The sequence below is a fragment of the Grammomys surdaster genome, unplaced genomic scaffold (genome assembly GCF_004785775.1).
Source record: "Grammomys surdaster isolate TR1022 unplaced genomic scaffold, NIH_TR_1.0 125776, whole genome shotgun sequence".
Taxonomy (NCBI): domain Eukaryota; kingdom Metazoa; phylum Chordata; class Mammalia; order Rodentia; family Muridae; genus Grammomys; species Grammomys surdaster.
In genome coordinates, this window is record NW_021620607.1 from 1646263 (window position 1) to 1663654 (window position 17392).

At 41.9% G+C, this 17392-nt stretch overlaps 1 protein-coding gene across 2 annotated transcripts; it reads right to left on the minus strand.

The window, feature by feature from the left end:
• Positions 1–497: 497 nt before the first annotated feature.
• Mat2b (methionine adenosyltransferase 2B) lies at positions 498–15583 on the minus strand. 2 transcript variants are annotated; one of them, XM_028789040.1, is made up of 7 exons: positions 15182–15583; positions 8359–8553; positions 5917–6031; positions 5374–5526; positions 3194–3387; positions 1803–1916; positions 498–1373 (listed from the first exon to the last, which is right to left on the minus strand). In XM_028789040.1, the coding sequence occupies exons 1-7, from the start codon at positions 15209–15211 to the stop codon at positions 1203–1205; spliced, it is 972 nt and encodes a 323-aa protein (XP_028644873.1). In that variant the 5' UTR covers positions 15212–15583; the 3' UTR covers positions 498–1202. The 2 variants fall into 2 exon arrangements, with proteins under 2 accessions (XP_028644873.1, XP_028644872.1); XM_028789039.1 differs by lacking the exon at positions 15182–15583 and adding an exon at positions 12872–13076.
• Positions 15584–17392: the final 1809 nt, after the last annotated feature.

The window sequence follows — 17392 nt, forward strand, 5'->3', positions numbered from 1 at the left end:
ATTCCCAAATTCTAGGTAAACTTTTGAAAAAGTTAAGACAGTGGTGAGGCTAAGGTCATCTGAAAATGACAGTCCAGATGAGACACGTAAGACACTGCTCATCCTCCTGACAGCACTTCTCATGGAGTTGTTCCTAATCAATTGGTACAAAAAGATGCTTCTAGATCAAGTGTTAAGCTTATCCAGGTCCACTTATACCACACAGCAAGCTATTACATACCAGGTATTATAGGTATGTAATTTACAAACTAAAACAGGAGAACAATTGGTTTACAGTTAGTCCTCACATTTATTTATTTTCTTTTAGTCCTCACATTTATTTATTTTCTTGAGTCGAGGTCTCACTATGTAGCCCTGGCTGGCCTGATACTTGATATTTAAACCAGCCTGGACTCAAAGGCAGAGGTCTACCTGCTTCTGACGGGATTGAAGACACGACTACCATAGCCAGCAGTCTTTACATTAAAAAGAAAGCAAAGACAAAAGAAGCCAAAGTGTTACATGCCAGCAATAATATTTATTATTATTCAGAAGTGGTCAAAAGACTTACAAGGCTCATTATTATAACCACATGTATGAAACATCACTTAGTGAGATAGAAGGAAAGAGACATATATATGTATTTATATTAAAAAAATACACACACGTGCACTCTCTCAAGTGTTTGCCACACGGTGCTATGAAGGAGGCAACAGGCTATACAGGTTCTGATATACATAACACATTAAAGAATCAAGCGTTTAAAAACCATACTTACAGTTGCAAAAATAAAGTTTTCTTTTCTTCAAGCATTTTGATCTGGGCTCAAGCAATGCAAATAATGAACACCGATGATTTTCATATGATTCTACACACATTGAAACTATCAATATACAAGAGCCAACAAACAAAACCACAACAAAAAAAGTTATAGGAATGAGCAATGCATTTCATCCAAAGTCTAACAGTCTGTTTCATCCCACCCTCAGACATTACGGATCATAATTTATATTACTTGTATAGCAAGGTAAGCCAGAATAAAACAATCAACAGAAAGTCATGACTGCCCTCAGTCGGTCCAACATTCCCCTAGTGCAACAGCATCATTTACCTGAAGGATCATGTGTCACAATTAAGGAGTACTCATACAAAACTATTTCCTTTATTCTTGAAAAAGTGCCACATACTATACTTCTCATTTAAAAAAATACACAACACATAAACTAATGAAAGACAGTCTGTCTCCATCTCTTGTCGATGAGGAAAGGCCAGAGGGATTCTTTGATTCCAATTCGAAATGGTGTCCGCTGGCCAATGCCCAAGGTCTCCAATTTGGAGCAATCGAGCTGAGCATTTTTGGGGCGTTGTGCTCCTATGACAGGGCTGTCAGTAATCTTTAGAGGAAAACAATACAGACCATGAGTAAAGGAAGTAGCATCTTGAGGCTTGATAACTTTATTTCAGTTTTTCTTTAGTACCAGAAACTGGTATTACCAGAGCTAAAAAAAAAAAAAAAAAAAAAAAGAGCATGCTGCCATCAAGACAGCAGAGTGTGTCTGCATTAGAGTATATGCAGACAGTACCAGAAGACAGCCAGTGGGCGTCGGCTTTGCAGCAGGTAACTCCCTCCACCTCCCAGCCAGCTCACCAGCCCCACCCATGCTTCTCTACAGACGTCATCAATACATTCAGACTTCTCTAGGAATAATTTATCATCACATACTATCAAGATCCAAGCCAAGTTCATTTTGACTAGCTACCCAAAAGAGAAAAGTGTTAAGGCAATAGCCTTAAGAAGTCAGGAGGCGGGTATCAAGACTTACAGGTCTCAAGTGACTGCTGGGGAGGTTGAAGGCATCTGCAATTGCACACGCCATGTCATACTTGGTCATCTGCTCATTGCCAGACCAGTGAAAGGTTCCCTTAATGGATGGATCCTAACAACGATTACAAGGAAAAAAAAAATCAACACAGTTTCAAATGTCTCCTTCCAAATAGTAAGGTTTAACAGAGAAAGTTAATTTGAAAGGTCCAAGAACGTAAACCTACTTTTTAAAATTATTTTTTTCAAAATACCTAAAATCAATGTCCAAAATATTCCAACAGTAAAAGCAATTTATAGAAATAAGAACTTTTTGAAAAAATACAACCAGCTTCAATTTTAGACAGTGACTAATTTTATTGATCATTTTAAACTATTCTAAGGTAGAATCAAAATTTAACATAGTTTTGAGATAGGAGCTCACACAGCCAAGGCTATCCTCCAAAGTAGCTTGTAGATGAGGCTCACTCCAGCTTCTCCAGCTCAGAGAGCACAGGTGTGCATGCCCTAGCATGTATGTGGAGGTCAAAGGGCAATGTCTGGTGATGGCACTTGCCTTCCACCTACTTTAAGAAAGGGCCAGTTTATCCACTACATACACTGGCATAATTTTCATACAGCAAAAACTGTAGTCATGCTATAGCCAGCCTTATTACTGCTCTATTATTACTTACTTAAACTGTTCCCAATCTTTTTACCAATACTGTATTTAGTGCCAACTTCCCCAAATGCTTAAAATTCATTTCCACTCTGGGTTGGAAGATGGTTAAGTGCTTATGAGTGCTTACTGTTCCTTAAAGAGGACCTGGGTTCAGTTCCCAGGGATTCAATGGCCTCTGGCTTCCTTGGACACTTGCAGACATGTGGTACACACAAATTCATGAAGACATACACATGCATAATAAAACAAACAAATATAAACAAGAACTTGAGCTGTGTGTAGTTAATCCTAGCATTAGGAAGACAGAGACAGGATCTTTGTGTTTGAGTTTATTTCCTGCATACAAACCTCATGAGTACAGCCTTTACTTTGTATATAACATACTTTTGTTTGATTTTCTACTTTTCAAAAGTACATTCGGGGGCTGGAGAGATGGCTCAGCAATTACAATGCTGGCTGCTCTTCCAGAGGACTCCAGTTCAATTCCCAGCATCCACATGGCAGCTCACAACTGTCTGGAACTCCAGTTCCATGGGATCTGACACCCTCACACAGACATACATTCAGGCAAAACACCAATGCACATAAAATTAAATAAAGTATTTAAAAAAAAAAAAAAAAACATGTTCAACTTTCAGTCCGTGATAATCTACGTACACATATGTTCAAGCATGGAAGAGAAGCAGACCTTTCACTAAGACAGAAGTCAGGCCCCATCCTTCAGGACTCACCAGCATCCTCTTCTCTGCCAGCTGCCGGCACACACTGGCTACGTCTTTCACGTGTGTGGGGAATCTCTGCTGCCAATGGTCCATGTTTGCTGACTTGTTGCTGAACTGCACCTTGTCGAACATAACAGTCACAGCACTTTCTTCAAGCTTCTCAACTTCCCCATAGAGGACAGGAATTCTCAACACAGCAGCCCCTAGGGACAATACATGAAGATTCTTTATGGCTGGCTCATACACGTCCAAGTTTCAGTAGAAAGAGAAATTGTGTGCATGTAAACAATAGAAATGTAGAAACATTGCCTTTTAATAAAAATGTACTAAGATGGTAAGTAGGAGCTCATATTGAAGGAACTTAAGGATAATCACGACTATTTTAAATACTTACTACCCTAAACAGAATTTTATCTAATTTGCTATTATGGTCATTATAAATAGAGTCTATCTGGACAGCCAAACGAAATGAATACTCATGACTGGTAGTCAAATGAAGACAACAGCAGTGAAGGACAATTTAGGAACAAGTGGGAAACCATCTCTACAGGCTACATATTTGATAGCAGGAGTACAACTGTGTAAGTTTTCCTCCTGACTGTAAGCAAGCTGTTGATTATGGAGACAACGCTGTTATCCTTAGAAGATACACAATCAAGTGTTTGGGGATTGATTCACCATTGAATGTGACCAAGTATACACACACAAAAAGTATCAAACAAAAACGGATCAATCTGGGGGTACGGTTGAGTGTTCATACTCTTAAAACCTCGGATGAAGAATTATTCAGAATTAGATTTTGTACTGGTGAGGGGTTTGATAGTCTTTGGAATATTAGCACTTTAAGTCGATATGTATTTCCTTTTATAATAACTGAGCAAGTAAACAAAGGTTTGAATGTTGTACCGGAAATTATATATTTAAATTTAATTCCTAATCCAACAGTGTCTGGGTGTGGGGAGGTGGTGGTGGGGGTGAAGGGTGGGTGTTGGCATGGGGAGGTGCACTGGGGAAATGTTTAGGTCATGAAGATACAACTGTGAAAGAGTTGAGCAATATCTGGTTAGGTTCTTTGAGGCCTTTACCATACCTGCTAGCTATTGGATACTGCGTTTCACAGTCTTCACAATTGTGAGAAGTAAATTCTAGTTCTTTATAAATGATCTGTTCTGTGCATTGTTATGAAGCAAAGCAAGAGGAGAGGTTGGCACTAAGGAGACTTCCGCAGGGTTGCTGGTTCATTTATAATGTACTTTGTCTGGCCATACTGCAGATTTAACCCTGGGGCACAGGCACATCCAGCAAGTACTCCACCACTGAGTCAGAATATTACAAAACCAAAAACCCAAGGGCATCACAAGCTGGTGGTAGGCTGTCAGGGGTACTCTATGATGTAAGATGTCAGTTTCCACAGGGGTCATGACGTTGAGCATGATGCTGCCATGGACAGAAATTAAGTTGAGAATGGTACTTCCACAGACAGGAAGAAGCCATGGCAGAATTGGTACCACATACAATGAGAAGCAAGTCAGAGTATGGATCAAAACAGAAACACTTGAAAGAATATTATACAAAAGTTCCTATCTTAAGAACCTTCATTTTGTGCTTGTCTTCCTGAGGAATCAGCACATGGGAGAGAGTTCATGCTCCCAGTTTTACATTTCTTATTATTTTTAAATAAATTATTTTTATATATACATGTGAGAACATAAACACACATGGGGAAAAAAAGAAAAAGATGGTATAGAATACCTCGAAAAACGTTATTACATTTACCTTTGTGTGTGTGTACACGTGTGAAAATCAGGGGACAACTTGCAGGGAGCTGGTTCTCTCCTTCCAGCACGTGGATCTTGGGAATCAACTCGTGTCATCAGCTTGGTGGCAATCACCTTTACCTACTGACCTCTCAACTTGCCCACACTGCCTAATTTCTAGTAACCTATAGCTCATTTCCCCCTTTCTGTTTTTAATTAGAAGAGGAGAGGACAGGGGCTCACTATATAGTCCAGGCTATACTAAAACTCACAATCCTCCCACCTCAGCTTCTGAATGCTGGGGTTCAGGAATGTAAAACACAATCTCCCGACATACACACCAATTCTGAATATTTTTAATAAATTAAGAACACGTCTCTTCATGAACAACAGTCTTCAAAAACAATCAGGGCCAAGCAAGCTGCATCTTACCTAAATTATTCTCCAGGACCGCCTTTTCTCCATCTAATTTTGTTTTTCCATACAGATTCAGGGGACTTGGTATATCTTCTTCTGTGTAAGGGGGATTTGTGCCATCAAACACATAATCTGAGCTAATGTAGATGAGAAATGCTCCAATTGCAGCTACAAGAAGAAAAGATAAATCCAGTGCATTAATTTTGCATGAAATTTAGAGTGTTTTGTTGTGTCTCATGTTTTCTCTGAGATGAACAAAACCACATGTAAGACAGCCATAAAACTTTCAACTTCAAAAAAAGAAAACAGTGAAGGAGGCTGGGGAGATGGCTCAACACCTAAAAGCACTGGCTGCTCTTTAAGAGGACCGGGGTTTGGCTCCTAGAACCCACATGGATGTTTAGAACCATCTGCAACTCCAGTTCCAGAGGATCTGAAGCCCTCTCTTCTGGGACCCAAGGATACCAGGAATGCATACGGTGTACAGACATAAATGCAACATATAAATATATGGCCATAAAATAAGTTTGTCTTGAAAAAAAATCCAGTGATAATTACCTGCCTCCTTTGCTAAATTCCCAGAGGCACCCACATTCAGCTGGGAAGCAGCATCTGGCTGACTCTCAACAACATCTGGTCTTCTCTCAGCAGCACAATGCACTATGACGTGAGGCTGAAAGTCAAACACTGAGTTTTAACCCAAAGTGGAGAGAACAGAGAACCATGGCTTCTTTAGAGTAAGTTCAGGGGAAGAAAAGACTCTTTAAGTCAACATGCCTCCAATTAAGAATAAATAGGTTTAATTTTTTTCCTTTTATTTCACTTACCTTTTTTTTTTTTTTTTTTTTTTTTTTTAAGTTTTTTAAGACAGGGTTTTTTGTATAGCCCTAAGCTGTTCTGGAACTGCCTCTGCCTCTAAAGTGCTGGGATTAAAGGTGTGTGCTACCACTATCTGTCATACTTCTTTTTTCTAAAAAACAAAACAGAACAAAAAACGAAAGAAAAGAAAACCACACACACACACACACATTCTGCCAAGGAAGGAACAATTTCTTTTGTTGTATATACTTTTTTAGGCAGTGCTAGAGATACCAGAACTTTGCACACTACGTTAGCCAGGTTCGTCAACCCGAGCTACATTCCTAGTCAAAGTAAAAACTTAGTAATCCACAGACAAACATGCAGAAAAAAACTATAGTAACTCCCTATAATCAAAATAAGCCTCCATCCCAAATACAGTGGGAAACAGTCACTATGGACACAACAATTGTGACTTTTTATTCATCACATCCCAGGTCCTACAGACTGCTAAGTGCTCTGCCATGATGCTAAGCCCCAACCCTAACATTTACTAAACTCATGACAAAAGGCAAGTAGTATCAGTTGTAAGTTAAATTCATAAATTCAAGCTTTTTTTGACCACTCATTTAACAAGAATCAGATATTTACGGAAACCACATGTCCATTTGACTATAAAAGCAGCAAGCCCCCATATCTTAGCTATGTTTCTATTACAAAAGCAACTTGGATCAAAAGCAACTTGAGGATGAAATGGCTTATCACTCACACCCCAAAGTCCATCACTGAAGAAAGTCAAAGCAGGAACTGGTAGCAAGGCAATGGATGAACTGTGCTCACAGGCTTGCTCCCCATGGCAGGCTCAGCCTGCTTTCATAAGCAACCCAGGCTCACCCACAGTCATACTAACACAAAACGCCCTGGGGACCAGCGTGTTAGAGGCATTTCCCAACTGAAATTCCCTTTGCAGATGACTCTAGCTCCTGTAAAGTTGATAACTAACTACAACACACCAATAAGATCACAGAACAAGGTCTTCACATTTGAGCGAAAGAGACACATGTAAAGAGCCCGATACAGCAAAACAGAGGCATGCAGGAGATCTTCTAAAGAAATTCTTTTTTTTTAATGCAAGAAGAACAGATCAAGAGCTAAGATTGGTGTTAAATGTCTGTGTATTGGAGGCTGGAACTCACATAGCTAACCACCATTTATAGCTCCAGTTTCAGAGGCTGGAGACAGAGCTCAGTTGTTTAAAAGGACTGGCTGCTCTTCCAGAGGATCCAAGTTCAGTTCCCAACACCCACAAGGCAGCCAGAACTCTCTGTAGGGGATCTGACACCCTCACAGAGACATATGTGCAGATAAAGCACCAATACACATAAAACAAGAATAAATAGATCAGGAGATCAGACAGACACCCTTTTCTGACCTCCACAGGTGCTATATGCATGTATTGTGTGTGTACACATACATGCAAACAAAACACCGATACACAGAAAATAAATAAAAATAAATGAGAGAGACAGAGGAAGAGACAGACTGCCCACACACCCAATTTTCTCAAAAATTGCCCAAGGATTGTTTTCAAACTTGCATGTGCAGAATCTGGGATGTTTCAACTACAATATCCTAGGCCCCTTGACAGACTTAATACAGTCCACTCTGGGCATGCAGCCTCCAATCAGGTTTCCCTGTATTTCTAATATTCACGCTCCCAGAATCACACTTTTAGAGAGAACCAAAGCTGAATCTGATGGCAAGGAGAACAAAGTCTTCATTTTCCTCTAACTTTTCTCGGATTATGGCAAACAGGTTACTAACGTTCCCATGACCATACTTTCTTAACATTAAAGCAGAAGAAATATTTCCATTGCCCCCCCCCCCCGGTCCCAGGTGGCACCCTAACACTTCATGGCAAGCATCACGAGGAAAGCACTGCATAATCACAAGCCATGCCTCCCGACAAGGCTGTGCAGGACAGGGAGGAATTAAGAGCTCTGGGATAGAACGCCTGCCCAGCATGCTCGGGGACCTCTGGCCCCAACACCAAGCACCACTCCAAGTCACGCAGTCTGCACTGTGGTGGCTTCACAGGTCACAACTTTCAAGCACAACTTCCCACAACCAAGCACACTTTCTGTATAAGCCAGACAATTCCTAATAGAACACATATTCAATTTCAAATATATAAACCCATACCTGAAAATCATGAATGAGGTGATGAACTGCTTCAGAATCCAACAGGTTCACTTGTTCAAATTTTGGTCTTGCTCTTCGAAAGCCACAGCCAACGGCGTGCCAGTTGCTCTGCTGAAACTCTTTGTAAACTGCTCTGCCAAGAAGCCCGGTGGCGCCAGTAATGAGAACCCGCCGGCTAGGGATGTTCACTTCCTCCTGGATGTATGAAAGGGATAAAGCCACGATTCTCTTAAAGACATTATTGTGTACCAAATACCTGAAATGTTAAGTATTTTTTTAAATTAATACCACATACCTAAAAGTCAGTTTTAAAGCTAGGTTAATCAATCAAACTGCATCAACAACTGCATGACTTAATGAATTTGTGTTTAATTGTTTTCTTTGCTGTGTCTGAGTATTTTTTTGCCTACATGCATGTTTGTGTACTACCTGCATTGCCCGGGAGATCAGAAGAGGGTATAAAACCTGGAACTGGAGTTACGGGCAGGGAGCCAACAGGTAGGTGCTGGGAGCTGAGCCCGAGTCCTCTGCAAATCAACAAAAAACTCTTAACCACAACCATCTTTCCAGTTCCCACTGATAATCAGTCTCCTTGAGACTAGAGAGACTTGTTTATGAGCAAACCACTTTTCTAGAAGACAGACATTGGATGGCTTACAATACCTATAACTACAGATCTGACTGCCCTCCTCTGGTCGTGTGTGTGTGTGTGTGTGTGTGTGTGTGTGTGTGAGAGAGAGAGAGAGAGAGAGAGAGAGAGAGAGAACTGGTTCCTTGACTCCCAGCACCCAAATGGCAGCTAACAACTGCCCTTAACTCCTGTTTCAGAGGATCTGATGCCCTCCTCTGGTTTCTGTGGGTACCAGGCATGCATATGATACACATACATACAGAGATGAAATGCTCATGCACGTAAGTTAATTTTTTTAATGAATATTAATAAAATTTTAATAATCAAGAAAAAGAACTTAAGATAAGACCACCAATAACTTCCCATTTGATTTAGATTTCATGTTGAAGTTCCTTTGCTTTTATGATGGATGACATGATCATGTCACCCCCTGAGTAGTCAGCAGGAGTTTCATGTCTTCTAAGATGCTCTGAAAATGCACATGGCTCAGATGATGTCTCACATTTTGATGGGATTGAAAATCTGTCAATATTTCCTAAGAGCTCATTTGGAATAAGGTCAACTAATATGTCTCTCAGTCAGCACTAAATTTCCTTACACAAAATACTTACGACTAATAGATACAGGAGGTTAAAAAAAAAATCTGTGTTGCCATTGGAAAAATACATATTTGTGTTCACAGAAAAATTTTAAAGGAATAATATGATTTCTGTATACCCAAGGCAAAGTTCCAAAAATCAAGTAAAACTTTCCTGCCAAATTCTCAAGTAAAGCCAACTTTTCCTTTTTAAAACTAATGTTTTTAGCCAGCAGAGAGTCACACACCTGTAACTAATGCATAAGCTCTGTGGCTCAAACTTTAATTAAATTTTATCACAAGACCCTATCCTGTTAAAGTCACCTAATTCTGAGTTGGAAAAAAAAAGTGTATACACACACACACACATATATAGGCAATATCCAAAGATCTTTTCAGGTAAATGATTTAGTAAACATACATACTTTACTTAAGGACACCAAAATCAGCTGTTTCCAGCGCCTACAAAAGCTGAAATCAGAAGGGGCTGACAGGGATGGGAGCGGGCAGCATATATATATATAAAAAAAATCTATTAAGGACTTTAATTCAACCAATTTCAAAACATTTTTAAAAAAATTAATGAGACTTCATGTAGTAGCAATTACACCACTTGGCTCTAAGCCAGGCAATTTATGAAAATGAAGACTTGAGCCCTTGAGCCGGCAAAATGTTTCCTTTGAACTTTGGCAAGAAATAACTCTCCAAAGACTTTAACTGTAAACCAGGTGTAGTGATGACCTCAGTAAACAGGAGGATATCCATAACCTGAGCACAGCCTGGCCTACGGAAGGAACTCCAGGCCAGTGGGGTACAATGAGCAAGACCTTGTCTCAAAAACCATACTTTTACATGTGCACACACACACAGCTGAAATGAACGGGATCAAAGCATGCTAGTCTAGTATAGAGTCAGAGAACACTGTACATGTAATAAATACCATGAAGAGGCCTGGGGAAACACCATAAAGGAAAACAGTTGCGGCTGGAGAGCCTGGTTTGAGTCCCAACACCTACATGGCAGGTAACAACAATATTTCTCAGCATCTATACCGGGCCGCTCACAACTCCCTATAACTCCAAGTCTACTGGAATGGACACCCTCTTTTGGCCTCTGGGTATTGGACACATACGGTACACAGCCATACATCTAGCAAACATGGATACTTAAAAAAAAAAAAAAAAGATCATCTGATGCAGGAGGATCTCAATGAATTCAAGACCAGTCCTGGGTACAGAGGCCTGTCTGCAAAAAAAAAAACCAAAACAACAACAACCACCAACCAGAAAGTTTCACGTTCACTTACAACACTTTCAGGTTTCACATTCATTCTATACCTCTCTAACATCCTTAGACCCCCTTGGGATTTAAGAAGCAAGGTATCCAGATCACTTAATAGGAATGAAATTCAGAGGGGAACAGCCCAATTCTGTCTCCCCACTGTTCACACAGGAATTGGTAACGGGCTGCCTCACTAACGTTAACTCTGCCAATTCTCAGCTGGCAGCAAGAGTGAATCTCAGTGGCACAAGTTGAGAGAGCGACAGGAGCATGCCAATCACAGCTGTCTGCACCTTCTGGCTGTTGTTTGCTTTTTTGGAAACAGGGTCTCACTATGGAACCTTGGCTTGCCTGAACATCATCCCGCCTCAGCTTTCAGAGTGATAGGACTGAAGTATAAGCCACCACACCCAGCTACTGTACCGTTTTTTTTTTCTTTAATGAAAAAGATTGCTGGGTGTGGTGGCATCATTAATCCCAGTCCACTGGAGGCTGAGCCAGGCAGATCCCCATGGATTTGAAGCCAGACATAAATACACAGTGAGACGGTTTTAACAAAACAAAACAAGTCAGTACCACAAAAGGCCACTCTAAAAATCTACCTGCCACTACAAACTTCTTGAGTGCTGAGATTAAAGACGTGTGAGTTAGCACACCCGGTTTACCACTCTCTTTTCTTTTACTGAACCGTACAAACACATTAAACCTACATAAATACATGTTCTTATGCACACACCATTGGTCACATGCTGTCACCAGTCTGGAACTGCAAATGAATTCGAACTTTAGCTAAGGCCCAGCCATTTGGAGATAATATTGAACGTGCATCACACAAACGTAAAAATTTCCCATTAACAGCTGGTTAACAGCTGGTTGTAGTGGCTAAGACCTTTAATCCCGGCACTCTTCTAGGAAGAAGCAGGAGAACTGGTCAAGTCCAAGGCCAGCATGGACAACACATAGTCCGTTCTAGTTAGGGTTACTATTGCTGTATGAAAACATCAAAGGAACAGTTTAGCAGGGAAGTTTATTTAGCTTACCATTTTCACATCACTGTTCACCCCTGAAGTAAGTTAGGACAAGACCCTGGAGGCAGGAGCTCACACAGGCCTTGGGGTTTTCCCCAAGTGCTTACTGGCTCCTCAGCCTGCTTTCTTAAACAACTCCAGACTATACCAGCCCAGGGGCTCCGCCCTCCCAAGTCAATTGCCAATTAAGAAAATACGCTGCAGGCTTGCCAGTGGCCTAATCTTATGGAGGCATTCTTTCAATCAAGGCCACTTTATCTCAACCAGGCTCCGCTATCTCAACGGGAACTCCCTCATCTCCAGTTACTCAAGCAAGCACAAGACCCTCCCCCAAATTAAAAGTTTGCATTAAAAAAAAACTGTCTAGATCCTAGACTTTTTTTTTTTTAACATCTGCATGACATTAGTTTGGGAATTAACTGTCTCATCGACTGTGCTGGGTACATTCTGTAGGTCGGTAAGTGCTAAAGAGACTTGAAACAGAACCGTGGACCAGATTTGGAAACATGCAGGGGGAAGTTTACCAGACATGCAATTTCTTTCAGCAGTCTTCCACCATGCAAAATACAGTGGCTTAGAAACCGTAGGAGTTAAACGCCAAACATTGGGATTCCTGCTCAAACCTTACTGAATAAACTCCAGGCGATGCCTGTCTTCCTACCCGAGAGACTGAGCGTTAACAGTACCGCACAGTTGGAAACACTGACATCCTTAAAGTGCCTGAAAGTAATGCGCCCTGTGCAAACTATGAATTCACCAAGTTGACACCTCCAACACCAGCATTTAGGAAAAGTCACTCTCCCCGTCTCCTTAAAGATCCAGGAATACAAAACAAAGATGGTGAATACAGAACTCAAATGGGAACAAGCCTCCCGGGGGCGGGGGGAGCCTTCACCTCCTCACTTCCCGGGCTGCAGCGGCGTAAGCGGAGCCCTACAGGGAGAGAGGTAAACAAACTCAAAGGCGCCACCCCGGGCTCCATGCTTCAACCCTCACCTCCACCAGCTGGCAACAGCCGGGGATGAAGTGGATGGAGAGCTCCTTCTCCCGGCCCACCATGCCCGCAGTCTTTGCGCCGCTTCAGTCGCGACCGCAGCCTCTTCTAGCGCAGCACAGCCAGGGGCCGCAGCGCCCGCGCCCTTGGCCCTCCTCCCCTAGGCCCAGGCCGACCCTGGCTGCCGCTTCCGGCTTCCGCCGCCCTGGCCGCGTCTGTTGATTGGCCACCTCTCGCCACGCATTCAAAAAGGGGCGGGATCTCAAGGGACGCGCTCAGCCCATGTGCCCGTTCTTAAAGAGATAGAGCGTTTAAACACAGGCACTGATGCCAAGCAATGAAAGCAGGCTTCCTTGGTCTTAGGATTGTTGTTTTTAAAAATCTCTCCTTCTACTTTTTCCTTCTTAGTGAAGGGGTAAGGAATCGATCCATCTAGGTTTCCAGACTGCAAAATGCCCAAGAATCAACAGAGCATGTATTATATAAAATAGACTAAAACATCTGTAAAGTTAGGAGGCAAGAAGGGTGGTCCAATGAACACAGAGCTAAGGCTGGGTTGGTTTGGTTTTAGGCAGTCTCAATCTCAGGCTGCCCTTGGGCTTAGAGAAAGACCTTCAACTTCTGATCCTCTAACTTCCCCTCCCAAGGGCTGGGGTTACAGGAGTGGACAACCAATCTAGGCAAGGTATGGTTGGTCCTTTATTTGTTTAAGCAAGGAGAAAGGACAAAAATAGGTCTGTACTCTGAATCATTAACATCTCTGGAAGTTGTTTTTCTGGAATGCTAAAAAAAATGCTGTGAAGTTTTGAAAAATGTTTAATTTTAGCTAATTAAAAATAAAAAGGTGTGGGAGAGAATATTACTTTCTAAAAGGCATATTCTTAGTTTTTTTTTTTTTTTCTCAGAACCGCAGAACAAGAAACTCAACTATGATAACAAGCCCAGTCTACTTGTAAGTGGATTTAACAGGCGTCCTGGGTGCCCTTTGGACGCTCCACTTAGGGGACTCCGCCGCCGGAGGCTGCTGGAGCCAAGCCTTGGAGGAGCTGCAAAGACTTAAAATGATAGAGCCAAGGAAGGGCGTAAGGCCGGGCACTCTTCCAACCCTGTGCGGTTGTTCAAAAGTTAATCAGAAACAACAGCCCCTAGGGTCTGACTCAGCTCTCAACTGTAACCTGCAGGTTACAAGCTCCGAAGTACAGCAACAGGCAAGCCCGTGAAATTTACACCGAGAAAAAGCCCGGACACACTTTTTCTCCGCCCACTTTCTACCCAACAGTGTGTTCCTATCCAGACACCCACGATAAGGGACTTCAAAACTCGCCCCAAAACGTGACTACTGCCTGAATTTACCCCAAAGGCCTTATTTTCAGAATCCTTTTGGTTTATTTTTAAACTGAAGATTAAGCTGACCCTTGGGAAAAGTTTTCCTCAGAATCAGGTGATAGTTCTTCCTCCCCACTCCCCCACCCCCTACTAAAGAATTTATTCTCTCACGTTTCTTAGGAAGAGAAAACAAAGGCAGACGAGTCCTACCCCCCTCCGCAACACTTTTCGATTTTTTTTTATAATCCAGGTCTTACGGTTCTTAAAAGGGCTAGCTATCCCAACACTAAATTATAAGAATAATTAGAAGAAGTCCGAGGGAGGGACAAATCCAAGATCCCTCATCCTTACTAAAAGTGGGAATATTTCAAGTTTCTAGTTGGGAAGTGTGTAGTTTTCTTCCTAGAGGGGACCATAAAAGGTACTCAGTAGGAAGACTCAAAAGATGTCCGCAGTCAGTGTGATTCTCAGAGCAACCTTGTAAGAGAGTGAGGAAATGTTTGCTTGCCTATACAGAAGAATACGGTTTGACGCTTGTCGGGCAAAAGTTGGGCATAGCTTGCTTAAAAAGAAAAGGTTGTTTACAGTCGGTGTCGGACTTCCGATGGGGGTGGGGGTCACCTCTCAAAGAGTGCAAACTGGAACGGAAAGTCCCATTAGCAGATTCAAGCCCCACAAGACAAAAGCCTGGGCAGGCACCACGGGTTAAATCTTACACTACACAGAGCCTTCACTTCATTGCATTTAATGTGAAGAATGAAACTATCGTTCTGCTTCACGTTTTACTTATGTATTAAACTGGGCTTGATTTCCTGGATCAGAAACACCAGATAGTTTATTCTGTGTCCCAAGCTTAACGTTTCTTAAGGAAATAAATGGCACCGGCTAGTATTTTCTTTACACCCTTTCTGCTCGTAGCCGTCGTTTTGAATCGATTTTAAGGCAACGCGGAGTCGACACCGCGTCTTGAATTTTCTACCTCTTACCTGTTCCATGTCCTCCGGCATTTCAGGCATTTTTCCAGAACTATTTTTGGGGAAACGCAGCGAGAGGAAATCTGGGCGTCTGGCTTCTCTGGCCGGGTCTTTGTTCGCTCCGCCCGCACCGAGTACACGGACGCCAAAAACGTGAGGCGCAGCTCCGCTTGACCTTTTAAATTAGCATTTCCATTCCAATCCTGGAATCTCGTGCAGCTTTCCACAGTGCAGTAAGCTAGCAGCTGATTCCTCCTGCTAGTTTTGAAACTACCCAATGAGAAGTTTCATGTTTAATTGCAAGTCAAGAGAGCATCCATTACTGAAATTCATATGGCAGAACTAAGTAAAAACAAATAAACAAACAAGCAAACCCTGCAATTCCCTGGTAGAACTTGTTGACTTTGTGTCTTGGAGAAAGACAAGCATGAGCCAACGGTTGGGAAGCACACTGAGCAATTGATTCCTGTTGTGAAATATTCCACACGTTCCACGCCTTACATTAACGGAAACTTCAGTGAAACTCCCCAATTGTTTTTTTTTTTTTTTAGCTTAACGATTTCAAATGCCAATTTAAAAACTCTAGTGGTAACAATACATAGATCTGGTCATTTCCATTAACTGTGTTTTGCTTAAATTTAGCCAAGCATTAAATAAATACGGCTGACCAGTACTTCCCAGACCTGCCTGTAACAACACCAACAAGAGTACAGCCATTTTCTAGGAGTGAAGCACAGACAGCTATTTTTAGGAGTTTCAAAGACGATTTAGGCTTGGATCAGCTTTGAGACACTGGGTTTATGACACTGCACAATTTTAACTTTAAAATCAACAGGAGCTAATATTGAAATTAAGCTTTAAAAAATTACTCAGCAAAGGGTGGCACACGCCTTTAAAACCAGCCCTTCAAATATGAATCATGTTGAATGCTGCTGCTGACAGTTTGAGGTGAGTGTCCAAGGACGGGACTGATAAACCTAGAAGTTTAACCAAGGACAAAGGGTTCTAGGATCTTGTTTTGAAGGCTTATCATTCTGTGTTTTAAACAACAGCATCCCGGGTCCTTGGTGTATTCTATAAATGGCTTCTGTCAGCAATGGGCTTTGGCAGCAGAGTGCAACAGGCTGTGGCACCTTCAGCTGTTACAACTTTCATCTTTGTCTGTATGCCATATGTGTGCATTGCCTATGAAAGTCAGAGGGGCCTATAGGATCATAGGAGCCAGACAGCTGTTAGCTGCTATGCAGGGGATGGAATTGAACTCAGATCCCCTGGAAAACAAGAGGCATCTCTCTGGCCTTTCTCAGCTTTCTCATCACTTCTGATCTGTCTTTTCTATCTTGGGTGTTCAGATTCTTCTGCTACTATCCCGATGCTATTGCCATTGTCACTACTTTGTCATTGCCTTTGCCACCATCTTACCAACAAAACAAAACAAAACACAGCAACAACAACAAAACAAGCAAGGAAATGGCATTCAAGAGAAGCCTAAACATCAACACAGAGGTGGCAACCACACGTTTCTCATGAGGAACTGTGCCATGCTTGATATAAATGGAACTTTCTAGCTAGGTGTGGAAGCAACTATTCAGATTTACTTTGTGGGCCAGCCAAGAGAATCCTACACTGGGAATAGCAAGGGCTTTTGTGTAGGGGGATGGTCTGGTATTGGTATGTATTGAAATGCTAAATATTCGCCTCCAAGATCTGACTGCCCCCAAACAGATCCTCACATATGCCAATTGATGCTACGTAACCTTGTTCCCCAAGTTAATTGGTAATTAATTGGTAATTAATTGGACAATAGGTAGAGGTAGGTGGGTTTTCAGTTACCTGGGTGGGGATTGCAAGTAGAGTTGGAAGAAGACATGACATGGAGGTGGAGGAGCCCGCCTTGAGAGGAGATGGAGGATGAGCATGTAGCCAGGAAAACCAGCAAGTAACAAGAGGCAATATGGCTGGGAAATGAGGTAGCATAGCTCCAAACCTGCCCAATCTAAGATTATGGCTTGTAAATAAAATACCTGGATTATGTGTCTTTTTATATGGGCTAGCTAGAATGCAGAATTTTTATATACATTTGAATCTTCACCCTTATATCACCCTTGAATCCTCACCCTTATATCACCCTTAGTGATATAAGCCCTCCAACAAAGTCACATCTCTTAAATCCTTCCCTTACAGTTCTACCAACTGGTGACCAAGCATCCAAATATATGAGCC

Bases quoted from the DNA above. Each gene is read 5' to 3' on its own strand.
- Mat2b (XM_028789039.1), bottom strand. From the start codon at position 12,934: ATGGTGGGCCGGGAGAAGGAGCTCTCCATCCACTTCATCCCCGGCTGT. The intron at 3,388-5,373 runs GTAAGATGCAGC...TATTGTCCCTAG, and splicing joins GGTCCTGGAGAATAATTTAG to GGGCTGCTGTGTTGAGAATT. The intron at 1,374-1,802 runs GTAAGTCTTGAT...TTTCCTCTAAAG, and splicing joins CCAGCAGTCACTTGAGACCT to ATTACTGACAGCCCTGTCAT.